The sequence below is a fragment of the Schistocerca cancellata genome, chromosome 2 (genome assembly GCF_023864275.1).
Source record: "Schistocerca cancellata isolate TAMUIC-IGC-003103 chromosome 2, iqSchCanc2.1, whole genome shotgun sequence".
Taxonomy (NCBI): domain Eukaryota; kingdom Metazoa; phylum Arthropoda; class Insecta; order Orthoptera; family Acrididae; genus Schistocerca; species Schistocerca cancellata.
Window position 1 is genome coordinate 238,163,667 of NC_064627.1, and position 25,460 is coordinate 238,189,126.

Below are 25,460 nucleotides of genomic sequence, written 5' to 3' on the forward strand. Positions count from 1 at the left end.
TGTGAAAATGCTTGTACTAACACTTCAAATACCACTGAAAATAATCCAAACTTATTGGGTAGAGTGATAACCCGTGAAGAATCTTGGTTTTTCATTTATGATCCAGAAACTAAGCGTCAATCTATACATTCGAAGGGCCCAGCTTCACTGAGAGTGGAAAAAGTCCTAATGAGCAAATAAAGATTCAAAGCGATGGTTGTTTTTAGATTTTTATGGAATTGCGTATCTTCATAGGCTTCCTGAAGACCAGACTATTAATAAATATTACTACCTCGCAGTTCTCCCTCAATTCCGTGAAAAAATAAGACGACCGGAATGGTTTAAGACCGTCATCAAGACAAAGCACCGGCTAATGGCATTGTTTAAGAAGGTTACAGCGAAGTGCAGCATCCCGGCGTTAGACCGCCTACCTTACTCCCCTGACATAGCATCTTGTAGCTTCCCCCCTCCCCTTGAGTTTTATTAGATTCCATGTGCTCTAACAATTGTGACTGGGCGCTAATGACCTCAGTAGTTGAGCGCCCTTAAACCCCAAAAAAAAACCTTGTAGCTTTTAGCCGTTCACAAAGGTCAAATCTGCATTAAAAGTAGGACTCCAGCCTGTTGAAGCAGTGAAAAAGGCGCACGCATCATCGAGTTCACAGAGCAAGACATCAATCACTGATTTTATCAATGGAAAAGTAGCATGGTGCCTTGCAGGAATAGAGTATATTCACTGTGACAATAACTAAACGTGTATTTTCGAAATAAAACGTTTACAGCAATAGTTCAGTTATTTCGTAGCCAAAACTCGCATTCCATAATGAATTACTTTTCACTCTGGCCTGGAGTGTGCGTTGATGCACTTACTGGCAGGTTAAAACTGTGTGTAGGACGGACTCGAACTCTGAACCTTTGCCTTCCGCAGGCACGTGCTCTAATGATAGAGCTATCCAAGCACGACTCATGACCAGTCATTGCAGCTTTGCTTGCGCCAGTATCTCATCTTCCGTCTTCCAAACTTCGCAAAAGTTCTCCTGCGAAACTTGGCAGGACTAAGTACTCCTGGAAGAAAGGATATTGCGGAGACATAGTAGGAGGCTGATGAGGTACTGGTGGGGAAGTAAAGCTGTGAGGACGAGTCGTGAGTCTTGACTGGGTAGCTCAGTCGACAGAGGACAGCGAAAGGCAAAGGTCCTGAGTCGAGTCTCGGTTCAACTATTACACACACTTCAAGCGCGTATGACAGGTGACGTTCGTCCGAAGTGTCACGTAATAAACATGGTTGATGAATAGACAGGAGTCTAACATGAACTCATGAACTGGATGTTAGACTCCTTTATGATGAACATCAACCAATAGTATTTACTACGTGACCCTTCGGACTAATGTTACCTGTTATTATATGCACTGAAGATGATTATGAAGTAGTTCAAATCCAGATCTGCTGTGACGAAACGGTGGACTTCGCTATCGATTGCTGTACTTTCCTCCATTGTCAATAATACGGTTCTGTTCCTGAGACTTGAAATCGCTCTTCTGCCGGTATCTTCCAAAACTGACCGAAGATGAACGTCCAAAATTTTGGATCTGATCAATTTATTACCTTTCAGAACTGAAAATCGTTAACCTTCCGTAGCTGAGCGGTCAGCGCGGCTGAATGCCATGCCGAAAGCCCGGGTTCGATTTCTGGCCGAGTCGATGGTCTTCGCTCGGGGACTGGGTGTTGTCATTATTTCGCCATAGACCCGAAAGTCGGCGGAGTGGTGTCAAACACCAGATGGCGGAACTCCCCGAAAGGGAACTCTCGGACAAGTATGCCATATGTACATTTCATACTAGTAAACAGCTGTTCACATCAATAAGTACTTTCAAACATGGAAATTATTTCATGTACGCAGCTACGATGACAAACTTTACTGACAAGGGCTTTCCTAGTGATCCATCTATTGTATATAATTCAATGTGCAGGAGTGCAATTTTCTGTTTCTGCAAGCCTACACTTTTTCTCGACGCCCCCGAATGCAGCGAATTCTAAAAGGAAGGGTGTGTTAGACACCTGCGTTGAATGTCCTATGCTGTTAGTGTCCGTCATGTTATAGTTGGCTACCGGAAGTCTCTTCCGTTCAGGTTTTATGCGTCTGCGCTTATGGTGACACGTTATTTACTTAACAGCATAGTGTCAGTGTATCAGTATCACATTCAGTGCATCGCTTTTACCACTCTTAGAAACGTTACTTACCGATCACATTCCGGAGGACGTCACTGTCTACTCCAGATGAAAGAGCCCGTGACCGAGGAACTGACGACTTCCATGTTTTGTCCCTCACCCCCAGTCAGCCATCCAATCTTGTAAGGGCATTGGAATATTCTTGAAAAAGACGAGTACAACGATGTAACGCATTCTAGAGTTTGCGTTGAGACTTTATGAAAATATTCTAAAAGAGTTGATATTGAGATGTTTGGCAGCAGGCAACAGCTAAAAGCTATTGAGTGTGCGGCGTGAACGAAGCAAGTGAAACTCTATATCGGGCGTTTAGACTGTTTACTTATTTGTACAAAAGCTGTTTCCTCGAACCTGAGTGAGCCATTCTCAAGGTTAACACAAGCAATTCGTTGTTTTAGTACTTCTGGCTTGTTTAACTTTTTAACCTTCTGCTAAAAATATATTGCGACTGTAGCGTTAACATGCGTTTCAAGAGAGAGAGAGAGAGAGAGAGAGAGAGAGAGAGAGAGAGAGAGAGAGAGAGAGGGGGGGGGGGGGCTGCGAAAAACACATTAACTATGTTATTCCAAGATACGATTTCGCGATAACTAGGTCGCGTGGGCTGCTACAGCTGAAGAACAATAAGCAGAAACCCATCAGAAGCCTCTTCGGTTTTGAGACGCTCGCATTTTGCGAAGGTTACAGAAATCGAATCGACGAGCTTCGAAAGTATTATCTTGTTCGTTGTACGGAATTTGTTCTTTTCATTTCTGCATCTTCTTGGCGAATCTTATCAAAGCTAAACATAGTTCCTGAGTGACGTGCTGTTAGTAACAGAAGTACATAATGGGTAAAATGAAATGGTGTTTAACGCAGGTTTAATGTTTTAGCGCTGAAGAGAAATGTTACAATAATTCAAAATCTGAGCCCTGCTACTGAACATGCTTATGAGATTACACACTGCACACGTCAAATAAGCGTCGGATGTGAGAACAAGACAAGTTACCTCGGAAGCGCAGTTTCCCTTCTATACGCTGTACTAGCCATACAGACGGAAATAATGCGAGGAAGTTGATGGCTATCTACAGAAGATAAATCAGTAATGCAACACTTACACAACAGCTAAAAAAAGTGTGTTTCGTTAACACGCAAAGAAACTTATTAGCCCGTTGATAGTGTAGTCTTGTCAGATGGACAAAACGAGTGAACGAGCGAGATTTCTAAATAAAACCACGGCAGCTGGATGTAGGCAGAGGTGCAACGCGCAGTAGGGGGACGCAAATAGAATGCGTCGCCAGTGCGTCCTTTGTTCCATCTGCCTTCTCGGATTCTTTGCACCCGCTTTCACATGGAATGACCTAAACACTGCGAGCTGAAGTAGCATCACTACGAATCCGAAACAGCTGCGGTATATACAGTTATTTAGAAAACTGTATGATTCAGAGGGGGATTGTTTTCCAGTACAGACCAATTAGCGGTTTAATTAAAAAGGTGGAAGAAAGAGGAAGAGTTTAGAGGGGGGGCGACCGTTCTGTTGTCGCCATAATGAATACCCATCAGTGGGCATCGTATTGTTTCCGCAGCAGTACATCCTCCACCCGTGTAACGGGCTATAGTCTCCCTCCCCCCCCCCCATCCACCCACCAGCCCTCCCCCCTAGGAAGCTCACCTGACCTCAATCCTATTGATCACAGCTGACGCGGAGAGGGATGCACGCACATCACAACCTGTCGCGTTGAGTCCCAATGAGCTGTGGGTAGTTGCTACGGTGCTCCGCCGCTAGTGTCTTTATTTCCGCCGTCCGAGGCGGCAGGGGGTTCTATGTGCTGAATGTGCTGTCCAGTAATGAACATAACATGGGCATTACGCTACTCATATTTTAGTTGTTGTTCTTTAGTTGTTAGTCATTTCCTCACATCTCCCCTCCCCCCCCCCCCGGTCTCGTTCTTCCACCTTCGTTATTTCAAGTGTAGATGGAAACCCAGTTCTAAGCAAAGAAGGGAAAGCTGAAAGGTGGAAGGAGTACATAGAGGGTCTATACAGGGGCGATGTTTTTGAGGACAATATTATGGAAATGAAAGAGGAGGTAGAGTAAGATGAAATGGGGATGTAATACTGCGTGAAGAGTTTGGCAGAGCACAAAACGACCTGAGTCGAAACAAGGCACCAGGAGTAGACAATATTCCATTAGAACTACTGACAGCCATGGGAGAGCCAGTCCTGACAAAATTGTATCATCTGGTGAGCAAGATGTACGAGACAGGCGAAATTCCCTCAGACTTAAAGAAGAATATAATAATTACAATCCCAAAGAAAGCAGGTGTTGACATGTGAAAATTACCGAACTATCAGTTTAACAAGTCACAGCTGCAAAATACCAACGCGAATTCTTTACAGACGAATGGGAAAACTGGTTGAAGGCGACCTCGGGGAAGATCAGTTTGGATTCCGTAGAAATATTGGAACACGTAAGGCAATACTGACCCTACGACTTAGCTTAGAAGCTAGATTCAGGAAAGATCAACCTACGTTTCTAGCATTTGTAGACTTAGCGAAAGCTTTTCACAATGTTGACTGTAATACTCTTTCAAATTCTGAAGGTGGCAGGGGTAAAACACAGGGAGCGAAAGGCTATTTACAATTTGTACAGAAAGCAGATGGCAGTTACAAGAGTCGAGGGACATGAAAGGGAAGTAGTGGTTGGTAAGGGAGTGAGGCAGGGTAGTAGCCTCTCCCCGATGTTATTCAATCTGTACATCGAGCAAGCAGTAAAGGAAACAAAAGAAAAATTCGGAGTAGGTATTAAAATCCATGGAGAAGAAATAAAAACTTTGAGGTTCGCCGCTGACATTGTAATTCTGTCAGAGAGCAAATGACTTGGAAGAGCAGTTGAACGGAATGGATGGTGTCTTAAAGGGAGAATGTAAGATGAACATCAATAAAAGCAAAACGAGGATAATGGAATGTAGTCGAATTAAGGCGGGTGAAGCTGAGGAATTAGATTAGGAAATGACACTTAAAGTAGTAAAGGAGTTTCGCTATTTGGGGAGCAAAATAACTGATTGTCGAAGTAGGGAGGATATAAAATGTAGACTGGCAATGGCAAGGCAAGCGTTTCTGAAGAAAAATTTAACATAGAGTATAGATTTGTCAGGAAGTCGTTTCTGGAAGTATTTGTATGGAGTGTAGCCATGTATGGAAGTGAAACATGGACGATAAATTGTTTAGACAAGAAGAGAATAGCTTCTTTCGAAATGGGGTGCTACAGAAGAATGCAGAAGATTAGATGGGTAGATCACATAACTAATGAGGTATTGAATAGAATTGGCGAGGAGTTTGTGGCACAACTTGACCAGAAGAAGGGATCGGTTCGGTAGGACATGTTCTGAGGCATCAAGGGATCATCAATTTAGTATTGGAGGGCAGAGTGGAGGGTAAAAATCGTAGAGGGGGACCAAGAGATAAATACACTAAGCAGATTCAGAAGGATGTAGATTGCAGGTTGCAGCAGTTACTGGGAGATGAAGCTTGCACAGGATAGAGTAGCGTGGAGAGCTGCATCAAACCAGTCTCAGGACTGAAGACCACAACAAGAAGTGTTTATTATGTAAGAAGACTGCAGTTGATAAAAGACTGTGGCTCTCAATAAGTGGTGAATTCTTTGTGGACTTCGACACATACATGGGTGGGCCGCTCCTAATTAACGATATGGAATTTGAAACCTGTTCTGGACGTTTGATGTGCATACGTTCTGGATTTGAGAAAAATAGTACACCCACACAGCGTTATCTGGCACATGTTGCTGTCACGCGTGGTGTGCTGATTGGGTGTGAGCTCAGTGCGCCATTTTTTTAACCTCTTGAAGTAGTATCCGCGGTACTATTGTGAACGGCTTTTAACGTTCGCGGTACATTCTGCGGAGCATAACTATTTTCACGTACAAATCAGTACGTCTTTCTGCAATTGCGCATGTGTTTAGTGAATTTAACGTAATTGAAAGGAATTACGTTGCAAGTCGAATCAGTGGCAGTAATTTACTCTATAGATCTTCGCACAAATTTTTGTAGACTAAATTGTGATTGATGGACGTTTTCTAATAAGGGTTACGTAATTATTGAGAACGACCAAGAGCAGTGCCAGATTTTTCCGCTTTTGTCTGGTAAACTGTACTGAATGCCGTTAGTACTTCAAAGAAATTAACAAATGCGCAAGCAGTGGGCGGTGAAATATGACCTGGGAAACTGGAATCGCAATAGTCACTTACAGAAACTGACCAACTCCTTTCCTTTCAGCGAAGTCGGTATAGTGTGTTGAGGCGCGGCGGTAGCGATCTCCCCCCCCCCCCCTCTGCTCTCTCTCTCTCTCTCTCTCTCTCTCTCTCTCTCTCTCTACACACAGATTGTCTTCTACTCTTCTACTAGAGCCATTACTAAAGTCGGGGTTTTTATTCGATGTCAACACATAATGTACATATTTACGTAATGAAAATGGGTAAAATATATATTTAACATCAGGAAAATATTCAACACAAACCGAGAGCTAAAACTGAAATTTATCTCCGAATTACACCATAGCCTACTATATCAGCGTAATATGCACTCACAAGTGACAGAAATACGTAATTAAGGTCCATTTTATAGTACTTAATTTATTTTGAAAGTCTGTACTGTGTTAACAACACTAGTTTTTGTCCCTTCTGTTTACTAGAATCTCAATCGTCACTGAAAATACTAAGATACATTACCTTACAGCTGTGAATTGCGATTTTGAAGCGCAAGTCACACCCAGGTTCTTGTCCAAATTATCTGCAAGCCTAGAGTGTAGTATTGGCTCAGGCGGCAACTCTAGTTTCGAAACTCCCTTAGAGTGGCACACCATGAGAAACTAGAGATGCCGGATTCAGAAACAGAAGAGCCGGAATCAACATTATATTCAGCCTGTCATTTTGCCCTAAACGCAAGACCACCTATTTTAAACAGAAATGATATTTTGAGTCTATTAGTAATAACAATTATAGTAAGCTTTTTTGCGAGAGCAACGTTAAAGGTGCTTAAGATAAAGCAAATCAGTAAACAGCCTTACGATTATGAGAGCAACTGAGTGCTCAGCCTTCTTAATCGATCAGTCCTCTAAGACAACCTTAGATCAAAATAAACTAAATGTTCTTCATTGAACTGGGTAAAACAATTATCGACTCCTTTGACATAGAAAACGAAAGAAATTTTAATTAACTTTGGTCGCCTCATACTTTTTTCCCGCTAAATTTGCCACAGATCGAGAAATTTGTCATCCAACTTCGTTGGTTTTTTTTCTCTATACAAAATATCTGCAGTTTCAGCTGCTTGTTGCCAGGTTGGGACATCGGCTAACGTGATCCACTGAAAGAACTTCAATTGGGTGCTAAACTCGCATGTCCTGTATTTGTAGTCCACGGCAATTATGAGCAATCAAATGAAAACCGGCCACCGGCCACAACAGAACCGTGGAATGGTTACATTCAAAAGTAATTACTACACGCGTTAAGGCACTGGTCCCACTGGGAGACGTGACGATCAAACCCTGTTTAGTAGAACGTGGTCGGTTACTGATGCCACCACAACCGCACGCACTCTTTCACTTCCTCGTCCGCGTTTGGCGTCCACGCGCGTCTTTCTTAACGTGGCCAAAGATACGAAGATCACACGGTGAAGGATGCGGGCTGTACAGAGAATGTTACGCTGTTAGCCAACCAAATCGCTGAAGTATAGTCTTCGTCCGATTGGTAGTGGGGGGGGCGGGCGTTATCGTGACCTCCTTCGACAGTAGGGGTCCTCTGCGCGTATGATCAGCGTGCATCACTACGACGACAGTTCGCAGAAACTGCGACGCACCATAAAGTTAAAGCGCCCAAGAATGCTGTCGGAAGGAATCAACCTGTTGGGCGATAATGCCCGCTCACAATCAGACGAAGGCTACGCTTCAGCGGTTTGGCTGGGAAACATTGCAAAATACTCCGTACGGCCAGGATCTTCCACCTTGTGATTTTGCACAGCTTTGGCGACCTGATGAATGACATGCGTGGACGACGGTAAGTCGGACAAGGAAGTGCAAGAGTGGATGTGGTTGTGGATCGGTCAGTGGCCGACCGCGTTCTATGAAACAGAAATGGATCGTCTCGATTGCTTTGGAATGGAACCATTGCATGGTCCTACTGTGACGGGTTTTCATATTCCATTTGACTGCCCCTTATTTGTACATACTACTGCTTGATCTAAATAATTGCACATGATTTTTATGTCTCTTGATTTCGATTTAGAATTCGGATAACTTCGGTTAGACAAAAGTTCTGCTCCACTCTTCCAATGGCATAAAGTACGACTTGCTACTCACGACAGAACGAACGCTTTCACCTGAGAAGAGTCGGACAGGCCGCACTTTGATACGAGGCGTGTTTTTTAAGTAAGTACCGTTTTGAAATTACAAAAAAGACGGGCTAAGATATCTCAATTTTAGTTTTACGTGAAAGCCTGTACCTTAATCTACGCACTGACGCCATTGCGGTCTGATTCTTCCTTGTTTACGTTGTGTACTGAGAGTTCAAGATGCCTCCGATAACCGTGAGTCCCGCCGACTGTAAAGTACGGGCTGTTATTAGATTCCTTAGTGCTAAAGGCCTAAAAGCGATCGATGTTCATCGTGAGATCTGTGCAGTTTACGGAGAAAACATTGAGTGATGGAATGGTAAGAAAGTGGGTGAGAGCATTTAAAGATGGCCGCGCAAATGTGCAAGATGAACAACGTAGTGGCGTCCTTCGGTCGTTAATGAGAGTTTGGTGCAGGAAGTGGATGATTTCTTCTTCGCGGGATGACTTTCCTAATATTCTTCGTAGTGTTTTGTATGACATTGTGACCGAACACTTGAATTACCGAAAATTGCGCGCACGTTGGGTACCGAAAATGTTGACGGATGTGCACGAAACCAAACGTTTAGACAGTTCATTGACTTTCCTTGAGCGGTATCACAACGACGGTGATGATTTCTTAAGCCAAATTGTTACGGGCGATGAAACATGAGTGACCTACGTCACACCAGAATCAAAGCAACATCCATGGAAGTTGAGCAACGGCATCGTTTTGCTGCAAGACAATGCCCGTCCGCATGTGGCGAATCAGACCAAAGATCTCATCACATCTTTTCGATGGGAAACTCTAGATCATCCTCCGTACAGCCCCGATCTTGCGCCCAGTGACTACCATCTGTTCCTGCACTTGAAGAAACACCTGGGCGGTCAGCGTCTTCAAGACAATGACGAAGTCAAAACAGTGGTGATGCAGTGGTTAACAAGTCAGGCGGCCGACTTCTATGAGGAGGGTATTCAAAAACTGGTACAACGTTATGACAACTGCCTCAATATTGACGGAAATTATGTAGAAAAGTAGATTAAGGTACAGGCTTTCATGTAACAATGAAATTGAGATCTTAGCACGTCTTTTTTCTAAGTTTCAAACGGTACTTAATTAAAAAACACGCCTCTCACATTGTCACATGCGACCGTAAAAAGCCAAACCTGACCGGCTAAAGCTGCACGCCCGGGAACCCATGGTTTTAGAGACGCGTTTCCTTGGTATGTGAAAGTATGTATTTACTTCTTGGTAGCCGCCGCAGGCTTGTTTGATATGTTGCAATGCACGCCTTTAGAATTCTGAAGTGGATTAAATGTGGATAAAATACGTGCAAGAAGCTCCAGGGTGGAGATTGCTGCATCCGAATAAATTACTACTTAAATACCCAGAGGCCACAGTACTTAAAGATGGTCATTCACAAAATGAGCTACTTAAACATTATTTGTGCGTTCCAACGCTTCGCAAGAAATTAATACAGGCTTTCGTGGACTCTATACTGACGAGTTTCTCAAGAATGAGATCGCCAATGAAACGTTCACATACATCGGTTTTTGCATCGACGGCTATCCACATGTTGCAGTTACGTATACGGTATAACGCCACACACGTTTTAGGACGTCCTTGTAAGAAATACGTTAATAGTGAAACTTCTCCTTTGAATGTTAAGAACGACAGTGCTGATATTCAAACAGCTCAACGTATTAGTTTTCTCTTTACTTATTCTGATCATCACTAAACTGACACACAATATTTTAGCGCAACGCAATCTGACGTGACTCGAACTACTGCAATACAGAGAGCGCCAATACTGCCAGCTAAATAAAAGTTTCAAACTACCGAAGGCGCTAACTACTGATAAGCATAGTTAGCAAATGAAAGATTTTGAAAGAGAACAATCAATGTATTTACCTTAATAGCGTTCAAAAGTCATATATATTTTTGTGACATCCAATTAAACAAATTTCGTTCTTTTGACGGACACATGTCCAGATCGTCCGCTTATAGTAACCTCTCAAAGCTCTGGCATCTCTCTCCCCACCCATCCACCACTGCTGGCGGCTCACCTCCAACTGCCCAACGTTTCACTGGCGAATATTCCAACAATGAGTTCAACCAGTAACAGATTGCACACAGCGCAGTCAACGATTTTCGTACAGAGCACTAAGTAAAAGCAAACCTGAACAGCCTACCTTACAATAGTCTTTCCTATATGTCGTAGAAATGGGCTTGTATCCTGGAAAGTCAGCAGCAACCATATCGGAGAAAGTATCATGGAAAAATGGATGTTTGGAGTTTTCGAGTCTTTTGCGTCTGCGTCACTGAAATTTTCTCTACATACATACATACATACATACATACATACGAGTTGCCAGTTCTGGTGCGTTATGTATCATTCGTGAAACACCATACGGTGACTTGCAGTTCACATGAGAATGTAAACAATGTCTCTGTATAAACATTCGTACAGTTGTCAACAGAGGTCGTGACCGGACAGCAGTGACGACAGTTTCAATAAGTATTTCATGCTTGTGACACTGCAATGTTGTAAAATTTTATTGCGCTATTGTTGCAGTTGTTAATCACGGTGACTATTTACGATTACATCACTAACAGCCACAATGAATCAAACAATTGCCATGAATAAAGTACGGCAGTACCGCCCCCCCCTCCCCTCCTTTTCCGTACCTACTATATAGCAGCAATAAGCCTTTTTTATGGCTACCTAATCGTGTGATGGAACACACACACACACACACACACACACACACACACACACACACACACACGCGCGCGCGCGCGCGCAGTGTAAAGTGGGTGGGGGTTACTTAATTCGAGCAATTGTTTGATTTATTACGGGTATTAGCAAATAAAGAAAGCCGCTTCGGTGGTGTATTCTAAGCCAGACGTTTCCCGGTGGTAGTGGAGACGTGGTTACTGTTAATGTCTTCAGCTGCCGTAGAATACTATCAGGGTTACATGATCACTATTCACTTACCTAATTCATTGCTGGTTATACACGTTTCGTTCTCAAACAGCCTGGCAGTCTCTTGCAGGTATTTCCGTAAAGTAACGCATCCAAATATCTCCATATTCCAGTGTTCATGGTTAACCTGGATATTTTTTGTACGTTCTGTCACGTACGGCGGCAACGGAAAAACACGGAGTCATTGGATTTTGAAGCAGTTTACGAAACAGTTCTCGTACGGGGGTACTTACGAAAGTAAGTTGTACTCTCGACTCGCGTTATGATGATAGAGCTGAAGAATGAGGAATTATCAGAAGAGAATTACTGTTCTTGGTGTTCTGCACACAGTTCTGCTTCAGTACGGGTAACAGATGTATCAGTGTGGAACTGAAATGTTGCGGCAACTGGGAACGTACTGGAAAGCATAAGTCTGCGGGACAGTAAGATTGTGAGAAAAACACACAAATAGCACACATTCACCGTGAAATTCCGGCGGTATATGGGCTAAATGCAGTTTGGCGCCCTACCGTAGTGAAATGGAGCAAACAATTTGAGCAGTGCCGCGCAGAGGTGAATGATACTGATGTGGAAGGAAGGCCATAGACATCTAACGCAGGCGATAATGTGGACGCAATCGATGAACTGATCCGCAGCAGTCGCTTAACTACCAACATTGAGGCTCCGTCGAGGAACTGAAAGATGGGCAGAACGTTCTGACCGTTCTTGAGACATGGTGTGAACGTTGAAAAACAGTATAATTTGTGTGGTTTTGAAGCTTCGTGCAGCACTTAATGAGTCACCTGGCCACCTGTTGGCCGCAGAGGAGAAATTATTTCTGTAAAGCAAGCAGTTTGCGCACTGTTGCGAAATTTCCTCACAGGTTGAAACTTTGTACCGATCTGAGGCTCAAGACCGGCGTCTTTGGAAAATACGAGCGTTACTGGCGGAAGCAAAAGCTCTGCTGGCGGGTCATGAGTCATGACTTGCTTGGCAGCTCATTCGGGCAGAGGACTGCCCGCGAAAGGCAAAGGTACCTTGTTAGAGCTTCCGTCCGGCACACAGTTGTGATGTTTGGAAGTTTCATATTAGCTGGCAATATACGGGGGTGGGAAGGGGGTTGGTGGTGGTGGTGGTGGTGGTGGTGGTGGTGGTGGTGGGCCAGCTCTTTCGCGGATATCTTTGACGGACACAGCCTGCCGATCTCAGGCCTGTCATTTTCCACTAACGTGCAGGTACGCAAACTGCTCCGAAGCGCGGCTCTTGCGTGTGTGCAGGCGGGCGAACTGGTTCTGAAGTGTACTGTGGTGTGTTCAGTAAGCCACAGGCGATGGATACCATTAGTTGTCGCTGTATCGCCGAAAGTGCAGTGTAAAGTGCGTCGTTTATAGACATTTTGAATACTGGAAGTCCTTTATATCGTCTGGAGAAAGTTAGTATGGACGATAAAAGGAAGAAAATTGTCAGTAGCTGAGGGTATGCACCCTGTGGACTCAAATATGGTTGGAAAACATGGATTTCCGGAAGGCAATATTACAGCTATATGGGTCTTTCATAATCGTGAAGATTCGAAATGCTAGGAAGAGGGCATTCTTGTTTGTAAAGCACAACAATTAAAAATACCTGTAAAATAACGGACGTAACAGTTAATAGACAATATGATAATGAACATAGTACAAGCAGTTCTTACAATCGTCAGTGCTTCAACTCGCATCTCCCTTTTTCCACTTCTCTCAGAAGCCTGCACCTATCTGAGCTCTTTCCTGAAACTTGATTTCAAATTTTGTCGCTCTGTTTGCAACTTTTTGGTTCTCGGATGGAATGCTGTTTAAAAATATTTCAGCCATCTCTTCGCCACGCCCTACTTTGTTACATTCTCGTTCGTATAATGCTCATGGTTGAATTTTCACAAACAAGGTCTTTCCTAACACCGACTCAAAGGAAGGCCTCGTCGCTTGCTGGTGACGTCACGTCAGCTAGGCACGGCGAACGCCAGGTCTGTTTCAGGCAGAAACGCCTGGGCGTGCGTATCACTATAAATCTCTTATTTTTGGACAAACCGTTTGGTATTGTTTTGGATTCTGCAGTTTTATTTAGATGAAAGATTTCCTTACTATCGTAAAGTTGCAAATGAAGATCATAGTTCTGTATTACTAAATCCTGTCAAAACAAACGTTGATCAATATGAGAAGATGCTTTGCCCCATGGCAAGCTTCGGAAATTTTACATTCAAGAAACTATATTTACTTGATCCATTCTGCTATCGAAACTTACCCAAACCCCCCCCCCTTTCAATGAACTCGATTCATTTATTTATTTTCGTTTGACATCGTCACTGGAAATGTGAACTAATTTACATGTGTAAATGTCCAACTGTTGCCAGTCATTAGATTAATCATTTTCAACGAAAGGAATTCTAAACAGGAAACAAAATAGCTTTATCCATCGAAAATACTGCTGAGCTTAAACTTTTTTAAACATGCTCATTAGAAAAGATAAATATTCCCCTCTTGCAACTGAAAGGAGAAACTTTATAAGATAAAAAAATTTTATTTGATAAAACAAGTATCTCTCCTTTGCCTCTTCTCCTGTCCCCCACCCCCTCCCCCAACGTGTAGAATCGCAAGATATTTCATTAACATTCAGTGCTCCTCACCCCATAGTCAACCAAGATACCTAAAGAAGAGCACCAGTATGTTCACAGTTTCTTGTAAAAGCAACCCAGTACAAACGTAGCTTCCTCAGATTTACAAGTAAGGTAAAGAAGAACGAATTCCGTTGCTGCTGGACCATCAAGATGTTTTTTGTCAATCCTTAAATCAGGAGGAAATTTAAGTTCAGGACTACACTATTTGTTAAGAAGTGTAATGAACTGCACAATTGATTGCAGAAATCTCTGAGAACAATGTGTGTTGGTAAACTACCGTCAATAGTTTCACATTTTCCTGTGTCAGAGAGGGAGACACCACCATTGTGAGTATGCCTGCAACAGACCTGGCGTTCGCCGTGCCTAGCTGACGTGACGTCATGAACAAGCGCCGAAGCCTTCCTTGGAGTCGGTGTTGGTCTTTCGCGCTACAATTTTAGCATACCGACGTGGTCATTGGCTCACTCCATCATTCTTGAAGCAGCTGAAAGTAGCTGCCACCTGGAAGCAACGGAGAAACTTCACTCGTCTCAGAAATCGGCTCGTATGTGTCCAGTAGGGGAGGCGGGATCATCGTTCCGGGAGGTGCAGGTAACGAGCTGAATGTCGTGTCTACTAAAGCGCAGGCTGGACGTGCATGTTCCGCAGAATCCGACGGAAATGTCACTCGTCGCTAAAATCGGCTCGCTTGGGGGGCCAGCTATTAGTTGTCTACCACCGCCAACATCACCACCAGCTTGGGTTACGTAACCTTATATTGACTTCGACAGACATGTCTGCCGATCGGTTGTTTCTATTGCAAATCATCTGTAATTCCCGTCTTGAAGATACGTGAGCGAATCCCGATTGTGAGAGAGCCAAGCAAACCTTGCAGTCTGACTTTTTAGCCAATCAGCGCTGTGGCTACAAAATACTTGGGTTCTTTTCTCATACACAGACATTATCATAGGTTCACCCACGTCTAGATACAATGCTCAATGCTCGCCCCCCCCCCCCCCCCCCCCCCCGCCGCTAGTGAGCAAATTTGACAGACTAACTACCGTTCCCGAAATGTGACTAGAAACTTTCTGAATAATCCACGCTGTGAACGCATTCCCGAGTGCCATACTACGCTTAGATTTGTGGAAATCGATATCCCGTCCCGCCATTCTTTTCTGACAAACACTGCCGTCAGAGAGAATAATCAGCTATCGCACGGTTAGGAACGTGTTCAGAAAATTCCACAAGGGCGCTATAGCAGCATGCCGCACAATTACAACCAAGAAAATAACTTTGCGGAAGGAAATATATATTAAATTACTAATACTCCGACAACATATAAAACATATTCCAGTAACACCTCACTCGTCTCGCAATGATTCATGGACCCTCAAAGACGCCTTGAGGATGAGGAATAGTTTTCTCGCCTGCGTTGTTAAATCCCTCAGCGCAAGATCAGAAGGTGCAGTGAGTGCAGTTTGGAAACCGTCCTCTCTCTCTCTCTCTCTCTCTCTCTCTCTCTCTCTCTCTGTTGTGTGATTGTGTGTGTGTGTGTGTCGGATGATACTTTCATTTTTGTAACCAATAAAACAACGTATTTTGGAAAAGGATTTAATATTAGCGCATGTAAGAACGAACACGAGCACACTGGGAAACGGGTTAAAGGATTGCGCCAATCTAGCAGCATGTCATCGACCTTGGCGTTACAGGGGACGACGGGTGGGGACGAGCAGTGTTTACATGTGTCCATGCCACATGATGCTGCAGTGGTGTGGTGTGAAAAAGTGGGGAGGGGAGGAGAAGGGGTGGTGAAGGGGGTGGGGGGGGGGAGCTGGGAGGCACTGCCGCTCCGCCTGGTTTGGAGTAACAAAGAACTGATAGCGAGCGTCGTTATGCGTCAGCGGTTGAGCGATCCGCCGCACGTGCAGGCTTTGTACACAAAGGATCGTCGCGCTGCACGTCTTCTCGGAGGCGTGTCGAGCTACGCTCGCGCCATCTGTTCTCCGCCTCTATAAACATTAGCAGGTTTATGCCAGGCGTAAATCAAGCAAGCTGCCGCACGGTGGCGGTAGCGTACGCCGCGAGCTGTTTGTTTCTTCATCTGACCGGCAGACAGTCGCTCATGAGTACTACGGTTTCTGGAATGTCGGCAAAACCAGACACCACGGTTAGAGGGATTCTCGGATGAGTAAAAGCAAACAAGCCAAAATAAAAACTGACATACCAGTTTTCTTTTCGCTCTTAACAGCGATAGAGTACTTCCGGAAGATGAGGTAACGGCAAGTAGGAGCAAGTTAACGCAAGCCGACCAGGTGTCGGGAGGGGAGGGGGCGTGGGGAGCCCCCCCTCCACCCAAACCCTAGGAAAAGCGAAAATGGATTTCGCATCCTGCCCCGCGAGGAAGACATATCGGTGTGGGAACCAGTTTGAAGAAGCCAAAATGTGGAATGGAAAGGACGAGTAACTAGTACTTTCAGAGCCGTAGTAAAATCTCTCAACTGTTTTGCCATTTCCCGCGAAGTTAACAAAATTGGTCCACACTCACCCCGCCCCTCCCCCTTCCCGACTCCAGCTAAATGCATGCCTGGGTTTGCTCTTCGAAGCTGACAGCTGTCAACACTTCATAACTACTTACGGCATATTGACATGTGACGATACATGAATAGAGACAAAGTTAGAACTATTATAATTAGGATAGTCAATAAACTAACTTCTTTCCTATCTAGAAACACAGGTATGTGAAATTATCCGAGCCATAAGTGTGTGGTCGTTATTGAAATACTGTGTGCTTGTTCCTTCCCCTCCATGTTATGAAGCTGCCAACTGTGTACTAATTAAATGTACTTTTCAAGGATAAGTATTTCTCTGAATATCGAGTCAGACGAGGTGTTCAGTACAGATCTTACCAGCGCAGACAGAAAAAAAAAATTGTCAGATAACCCATTTCGAAAACCATTTTACTTAGTGGCGTACCAACCTATTCAGTGATTTGTCTAGTGTGAATTAGACGTAAATCTTAGCAGCAGAACCGTTCAGCACACTAATTTAATGGTTCCAAATATGGACCCAGTTTCATTGGTCCCGGTTCTTAGAAAGAATTCCGATCCTTAAACTTCGAAAAGATCTCATAGTTCCTCTGAGATGACTAGCAGTAAATCAGGTTTACTGTAGACTGCAATCACGATCGGTCACTGATATCGTTTTGTTGTTGTTTTGAAGGCATTTATTTAGTTTCTTTTTAGACTTCAAAAATGTTACAATCAGTTTAAGAATGTAGTTTTTCTTCCCACGTTTGGGGTAGCAAATTCTTCAAATTCAATTTTCACAGCTCTGTTTTGATAAACATGGAGGAGTAGAAGATACTTGGCTCTAGACTGACAAATGCAGGTCTTAGTAAGGCGCTGGATAACCGCTCAGATGATGGTTGAAGTGTCATTAGGCGAATAACTTCTTGAGATAGGTACTTATCCCTCCCACATGAGGCAGCAAGTTCAGCGTGGTTGTACACAACTCGCAATAGTTGCAGCATTTCGAACTCTGCATGACATATGTACCGGTTAAACTAGATTATGTGTGCACGCTGAAGGAACTCCTGGAAACTTCGTGTAGGTAGAGGATTTGTTTGGGAGCAAAAATCTCTAAGATACGACAGTCGCATTAGATTGTCTTGGTTGAATCTTCAGTGAAACATTCAGGAAGTGGCAAGAATTTCAAATACACTGTCAGTGTGGTACAATTACGCTGGTATTTTTCTTGATTCTTGGAATAATATTTGGCTCCAACAGTATATCAAACGCTTCTGGACCGATGATTCAAAAGAGCGTTTTCAGAACATCAACGGATCGTTTCACTCGAAAGTCAGTTGGTTGGTCGGTAAGTTTTCTGTGCTGCTATTGGGTGACGCTGTGACGTCACTAAGGAACAGCGTCTGCCTCGGGAACAGCGCTATCACATGTGGGCACTTGTCCGTGGCTAAATACAGGGCGTACATGAAGTCCGGGAACACTTCCAATTATTTATTGCACAAAACTAAATGTTCTACAGATGCCATACATATTGCATTTTGAAGAGAAACTCTGAAAGTTTGTAAAAAGAAAAAAAACATGCGATATGTGAACCATGTGTGACCCGGCAGACCTCAAGACAGTAATCGGATTCGTGCCATAGCCGTCCCAGCATGGCATCCTCGACTGTATCAGTCGCTTCCTGTATTCTGTTCGTAGCTCTGATACATCACTTGCTAGAGGCGGTACATACACCAGATCTGTAATGTGCCACCACAGAAAAAAGTGACACGGAGTGAGATCTGGTGATCGGGAAGGCCATTTCATGAAACACCTCGCTCCGCACCAGAACTCACCCTGTTTGTGACTAGCGCTGACTATCGGCAAATTACCTAACTACGCTTGGCCGTATACATGAAAAACAAAAGGGAGCGAGCGAGCGAGAAACCGGAACTAGCCACACCCCTCCTCCTCCTCCTCCTCCTCCTCCTCCTCATCTTCTTCTTCTTTTCACTGGCGTTGTTTGTGCATGCAGTTTCTCCTGCATCAAATGTTTTTTAATGTTGTCGTATACCCAGTCAGTGCGGTACGTGTTAGGAGAATATATTAACATTATAAAACATGCCGCATGATGTCGGTACACTGAAAGTTCAAGAGAATGAGGGTGACAGCCGTTCGTTCGTTAACGTGATTCTACGTGAATAAGCTTGATCTAACGAAATACTCCGGTGAACAGATTCTCTGATACTGCCGCCTTCTGATAAAATGCTCACGTATTTATAGGAATTGGCATCTACAATTTTAGTTTATACGAGGTGCGGTAGAAGAAACTTGTTGTCAATTGATCCTTACCATAGATTTCGCTGTACAGAAACCGTTTCCCAAGCCGTTTGGGCCAATTGCCGTTTTTGGAAGCAATGGTAATCAGTTTATAATGAAAATATGGATATGACTGCTCTAAACATTCTATGTATAATTCCTTGATAGTATCTGGATGCAGTCCAACGCGGTGGCCAAGGCTTCTCTTGACCTGTAGCTAGCGTGTGGAAACAGCTGTGCTTGTTCCTAAAAATTCCCTTTCGTAGTTTGATTGATTCTCCCTTTCGTAGTTTGATTGATTCTCCCTTTCGTAGTTTGATTGATTCTCCCTTTCGTAGTTTGATTGATTCTCCCTTTCGTAGTTTGATTGATTCTCCCTTTCGTAGTTTGATTGATTCTCCCTTTCGTAGTTCGATTTCGAAGCTTTACCACAGTGGTAGTCAAACGATTTGATCCACCGACCACTTTTGTACCTCTGTTAGTAGTAAAATCACATACCCGCGCATCGTTTGCACAGTAATGGTGATTTTTAAAGTAGGGAAGTAACTTTAGTTAAAGCACATAATAATAATTACGAACCACATTCTTCGTCAATTTTTTATAGAAATCTAATGAAAACGTTCTTAAAACGCCTACACTATCGCCCACCATGACAGTGGGAACGCCCACTATAAAATAGTGGGCGATAGGGACTAGGTTGATTTTCACTGTTGTAGCAGCAGTCGTGTTTGGTGACTAAATTATGAGAATTTAGCTCTACTTAAATAAACCGTTCTTTCTAATGCGCAGACATGTTTCTGCGCTTGTGTGTTATCATTGATGGGTGTTTATATTCAGTTTTTCTAGAAAATACATGGTTAGTTATTAAAAAGCGCCACTGTTTGCATAATACGCGGACCTGAATTCCAGTTATTTCCGTTTGTTGTATTTGGAACTTAATATTTGTCGTATAAATTAGAATAGTATTTTATTTAGATTTATCGTAATGTTTCTTGCCACAACATGCTAAAAAGCGCTTTAATTATTCTGCTTTGTTTTATTTTTCAGAAAACTGATAATACGAAAGGACATCAGAGCAGTGCGTCCGACACTTCAGGGACGAAAACTTACTCCAGTGAAGCTGTGCAAGTACCCGAAGCTGATGGGTTAGATAGCGCCGCTGGATCGGAAAACATTGAAGCATTCAGTAGCTATACGGACCGCAGTGCTCGTCAGAGAAACAGTAGAGACAGTCGTGGTAGTGAGGGAGTAAATGATACAATGGGCGAAAAAGACAACCTTGCCAAAATAAGAGTTGTGACCAGTGAGCTCACAGACACTTCTCGGATAGTGAAATCAGATGGACAGGATCTATCTGCAAAATTGGAGAGAAAGGTGTATATCGGAGGTAGCGATGAAAGCGATTTGAATGAAGTCTTCTTCAACTTCGAGAAGACTGCCAAAGAGGACAAGGAGAACAATGTGGACGTGGTCGCAGACAATAATAGGAACCACGAGACTGAGACGAAGTGTTACCCGAAGCGGACAAGGCGAATGTCCGATGTGATTGACTCCATTGGTGATTCGTTTAGTTCGGACAAGAGCGGTCGCTATTCCCGGAAGTCCAGCAGTAGCTCCCCGCCAGCCACTCCCCCGTCCGACGCCGGTTACAGCAGCGTCCACTCGACGCCGTCGCACGCGAAGCCAACCAAGGCGACACCGTGCAGGGTGAGCGACACGACTGATGCCGGCTGCGATATTAGAGCCAAATACGATTGCCAGGGCGGCGCGGATGCTGCACCTACAGAGACGGAGGAGAATGAGACCACTGATGCCGGCCCCATCAGCCAGCAGTTCGATGACATTAACGACATGATCGTAGGGTGAGTATTCTACGGTTCGATAAATTCACGGTAACTTTTTTATTTTTTTATTTATTTTTTGACACTTGCTTGCTGCTAGACGTTATTTATATTAGGTTCAGTACAATGTATTAAAGTTTATTTTCATTTTAAATGGTTTAGGCAATGGCCCATACAACAAAGGACAAAATTTTAAAAAAAGAGCCATGACAGGGGGGGGGGGGGGGGGAGGGGGAAAGTAACGCAGAGGAACACGGGATGTGAAAGTTGTGTGTGTGTGTGTGTGTGTGTGTGTGTGTGTGTGTGTGTGTGTGTTACAGGGGGACGGGGATGTTTATTGTTAGATACGTATTTGTATGTTCCATATTTCGTGCATTGAGTTTTAACACATGCCACTCGCCACAGAAAGCAGTGAAATGCCATTACGAGACTGGAGGCAACCAATTGAGACAAAAACAGCATACCGAGTTGGGAACAATAAGTTCAGGATTTAGACACATTTCGTCAGCTTTATTGCCGTTGGCGTTTTGATATTATTATTATTATTAGCATTATATAGTTACAGTCCATCTAATCGGCATAATTTACGAAATATAGTTGTTACCGATATCTTAGAACAAAGATTAAGGAAAGGCAAACCTACATTTGTAGACTTAGAGAAAGCTTTTGGCAATGTTGACTGGAATACTCTCTTTCAAATTCTGAAGGTGGCAGGGGTAAAATACAGGGAGCGAAAGGCTATTTACAATTTGTACAGAAAGTAGATGGCAGTTACAAGAGTTGAGGGCATGAAAGGGAAGTAGTAGATGGGAAGAGAGTGAGACAGGGTTGTAGCCTCTCCCCGATGTTATTCAGTCTGTATATTGAGCAAGCAGTAAAGGAAACAAAAGAAAAATTCGGAATAGGTGTTAAAATTCATGGAGAAGAAATAAAAACTTTGAGGTTCGCCGATGACATTGTAATTCTGTCAGACAGCAATGGACTTGTAAGAGCAGTTGAACGGAATGGACAGTGTCTTGAAAGGAGGGTATAGATGAACATCAACAAAAGAAAAACGAGGATAGTGGAATGTAGTCGAATTAAGTCGGGTGATCCTTCGGGAATTAGATTAGGAAATGAGACACTTAAAGTAGTAAAGGAGTCTTGCTATTTGGGGAGCAAAATAACTGATGATGGTCGAAGTAGAGGGGATATAAAATGTAGACTGGCAATGGCAAGGAAAGTGTTTCTGAAGAAGAGACATCGGTTACCATTGTGTACAGATTATGTGTCGGGAAGTCTTTTCTGAAAGTATTTGTATGGAGTGTAGCAATGTATGGAAATGAAACATTGATGATAAATAGTTTAGACAAGAAGAGAATTGAAGCTTTCGAAATGTGGTGCTACAGAAGAATGCTGAAGATTAGATGGGTAGATCACATAACTAAGGAGGAGGTATTGAATAGAATTAGGGAGAAGAGGAGTTTGTGGAACAACTTGACTAGAAGAAGGGTTCGGTTGGTAGGACATGTTCTGAGGCATCAAGGGATCACCAATTTAGTACTGGAGGGCAGTGTGGAGGGTAAAAATCGTAGAGGGAGACAGAGATGAATACACTAAGCAGATTCAGAAGGATGTAGGCTGCAGTAGGTACTGGGAGATGGAGCAGCTTGCACAGGATAGAGTAGTGTGGAGAGCTGCATCAAACCAGTCTCAGGACTGACGACGACAACAACAACAACAACAACAACAGACCACTTGCTTGTGGATTAAAACATTAAAAAAATGTATTTACCTACCATAAATTTTTCTTATCCCATGGCTTTGTCAATAACACCAAATGGAGTCGTGTTTCATATTGGTGTTATAAGTGATAGGGATCAAAATTCCAAACAAGCAAACAGATAATGTGAGGCAGAGTTCCCTGATTAATGGCCAACTGACACAGAACGCAAAAACTGAAAAATATTAGTGTTCTAGGATGAGGCGGAACAGTTGACTTCAGAATCCTACCTTGGCAAATCTGGGCAGGGGCATGGATCTGTCAGAAGTAATAACATTTAATGCCAAAATTTTAGCTACAGGACCGGGGTAGTTGATGAAGTTGACTATGATACTCTTCCCTTGGGTGGTACTACCCAATGGTGATGGAAGGACTTAAAAAGGTTTAACAGTGGATATGCTACAGTGAAAGAATAAAAAATATTAATTAAAAGGTATTGCATGTAGAAGGCATCAACACACTGATCATATCAAAATTATCCGTACATAAAACTCCCTGGCAGATAAAAACTGTGTGTCACACTGGCACTCGAAACCGGTACCTTTCGTTCTTTCACAGGCAAGCGCTCTACCATCTGAACACCAAAGCAAGACTCAAGACATGTCCCCAGAGCTTTACTTCCGCCAGTACCTCATCTCCTACCTTCCAAACTTCACAGAAGATGTCTTGTGATACTTGCAGGACTAGTACTCCTGGAAGAAATGATACTGCGGGAATATGACTTCACCAGAACCTGGGGATGTTTCCAGGAGGAGAAGAGGTACTGGCTGAAGTAAAGCTTTGAGAACAGATTGTGAGTCGTGGTTGGGTACCTCAGTTGGCGGAGTACTTGCCTGATAAAGGCAAAGATACCAGAGTTCCAGTCTGGCACACAGTTATAATCTGCCAGGAAGTTTCAGATCAGCACACACTGCTGTACAGTGAAAACTTCATTCTTGGGGTATCTGTACAATTCATAATGAACATAGACACATGGAACATCGTTCCAGTCATAAAAAAGTGGCTTCAGGCTTTTGCAGTTTAAAATTTATGCATTCCATTAAAAGTTCACAATATCCTCATAAGCTGTATTGTCATCGCTGGTCAGAGAGGATTTCAACTTAAAATAGGTGTTTCATTTCGCCTCTTGGCCTGCTCTTGACCTCCTGGTGGAAACAATTTGCTTTTGCTTGAGACCATTTGAAAACTCCATAGGAAGACCCTTTAACATTAACGTTCCCATTACAAAGTTATGACCATTCTGCCTTTGCCTTAACTTCAAGCAGTCAATAGTAATGAAACTGTGGAAGGAATTTAGAAATAAGCTCACCATACAACAAACTATTCAGCCCCAGGAGAAATCACAGAAGCATCCTGCAGCATGGCCGCCAGCATCGATAACGACCTCATTTTGGCGAAGAAAGATGTCCCCAAGTTCCTTCAGGTGTGCCGTATCCATCTGAAGCCACTCACTGATAATTAGATCCCATAAATCTACAAAATTGTGATGTTAATTGATAAGTTTCATCTGCTGTTCCTAATAGTCTGACATTTGCTGCGGGATTAAAAATGGGTAATGCAGCATACCAGCCCAGTGTGATGGGGTGTCTGAGGGTTTGTCAAACAAGGAACATAATGCCTGCAGTCCTGTGACAACAACCTTTGCAGCCTGGAGATTGGGAGTGTCCACAGCACATACAGATGTGGAAGGTAGGGCAACACATGGTCACATAGAATTTTGCAATAAAGTCCTGGTTCATGTATATGATAATCTGAATGAGCGAATCAAAGCCATGGTATACAAAATGCCATCAAAGATTGCAGAACCACCTATGACTTAACTATATCTTCCACACACTCCAGGTCAAACGCCTCATTGAGCTGCTGCTGCACTTCTCTTACATTACCTGAAAAGAGCCAAAATGGTGATGTATCAACTACTGCTGTTGTCCAGTTTGGCTTATCGAAGACACAGACCTTCCTGTGCACTGTGAACATTGATTTTTCGCGAGGTGACAAACTCCAAACGTTGTTTCCCGCCATCCCCTTCACAATGTTAAAAAACTGGCAAACATGGACCTGCATTTGCTGCCAGCAAAAATTAAGTCAGGTTTTAAACCAGTTGGCGTCTCTGGTATGTACTGGGTAGGATATTTTTACGACCACTGGTTGTAAGCCATGCTACTTCGCACTACATCACTCATTGACATACCAACAAATCCACAAACTTCATTCACAGAGTGGTTTTTGGTACGTCCAAACCATGACAACTATTGCCATTGCCAGACCTCCATATCGACCCAACATAGTATGTAGATTCCATACAGTCGACTGATGTACACATTAAATCGCTGCCAGTCGTGGAGGCTCACGTGATGATGTGGTACTAGTTCACATCTCTAGTGCTCCAGAGTGCTCAATGTTATGATGAAGTAACTAGTATTTAGTTTGGACAAGTTAGGAATGAGTGTTCCACATATATGGCAAGCTAATCAGCCCTTGTTGCCACTTTATATTTCAGTGACCTGTGATCCACCGAAAACACGTAAATTTATAGAAATTTGGTGGTGGTGGTGGTGGTGGTGGTGGTGGTGGTGGTGGTGGTATTCATCCATAGATCTCTTCTACAATGATACATAACTTAAGAACAAAAAGAAAGGTCATTCATATGTACTTACATTTCCAGGTTTGCACAGGTAGTCGACCATGGCCTTATAGTAGGAACCGTCCCGGCATTTGCCTGTGTTAATTTATGGAAATTGTGCAAATCCTAACTAAGGAAGGCTGAAGATTGGAGGCTCCACCCTCCTGAATATAAGGCCACTCTGTTTAAAACAATGCTGCCTCATCTGGTTTATCCTTATTGTATAGTACTGTTCTACAAATAAGTTACTTAAT

At 43.3% G+C, this 25,460-nt stretch overlaps 1 protein-coding gene across 2 annotated transcripts in view; it reads left to right on the forward strand.

Annotated features, from left to right (window-relative positions):
• LOC126161576 (caspase-1-like) overlaps positions 1 to 25,460 on the forward strand; it is a 138,284-nt gene that overhangs the window by 85,012 nt on the left and 27,812 nt on the right. For both annotated transcript variants that reach the window (XM_049917516.1, XM_049917517.1), the window contains exon 2: positions 20,028 to 20,842. In XM_049917516.1, the coding sequence (XP_049773473.1) occupies positions 20,028 to 20,842 (815 nt within the window). The remainder of the gene's footprint in view (positions 1 to 20,027; positions 20,843 to 25,460) is intronic.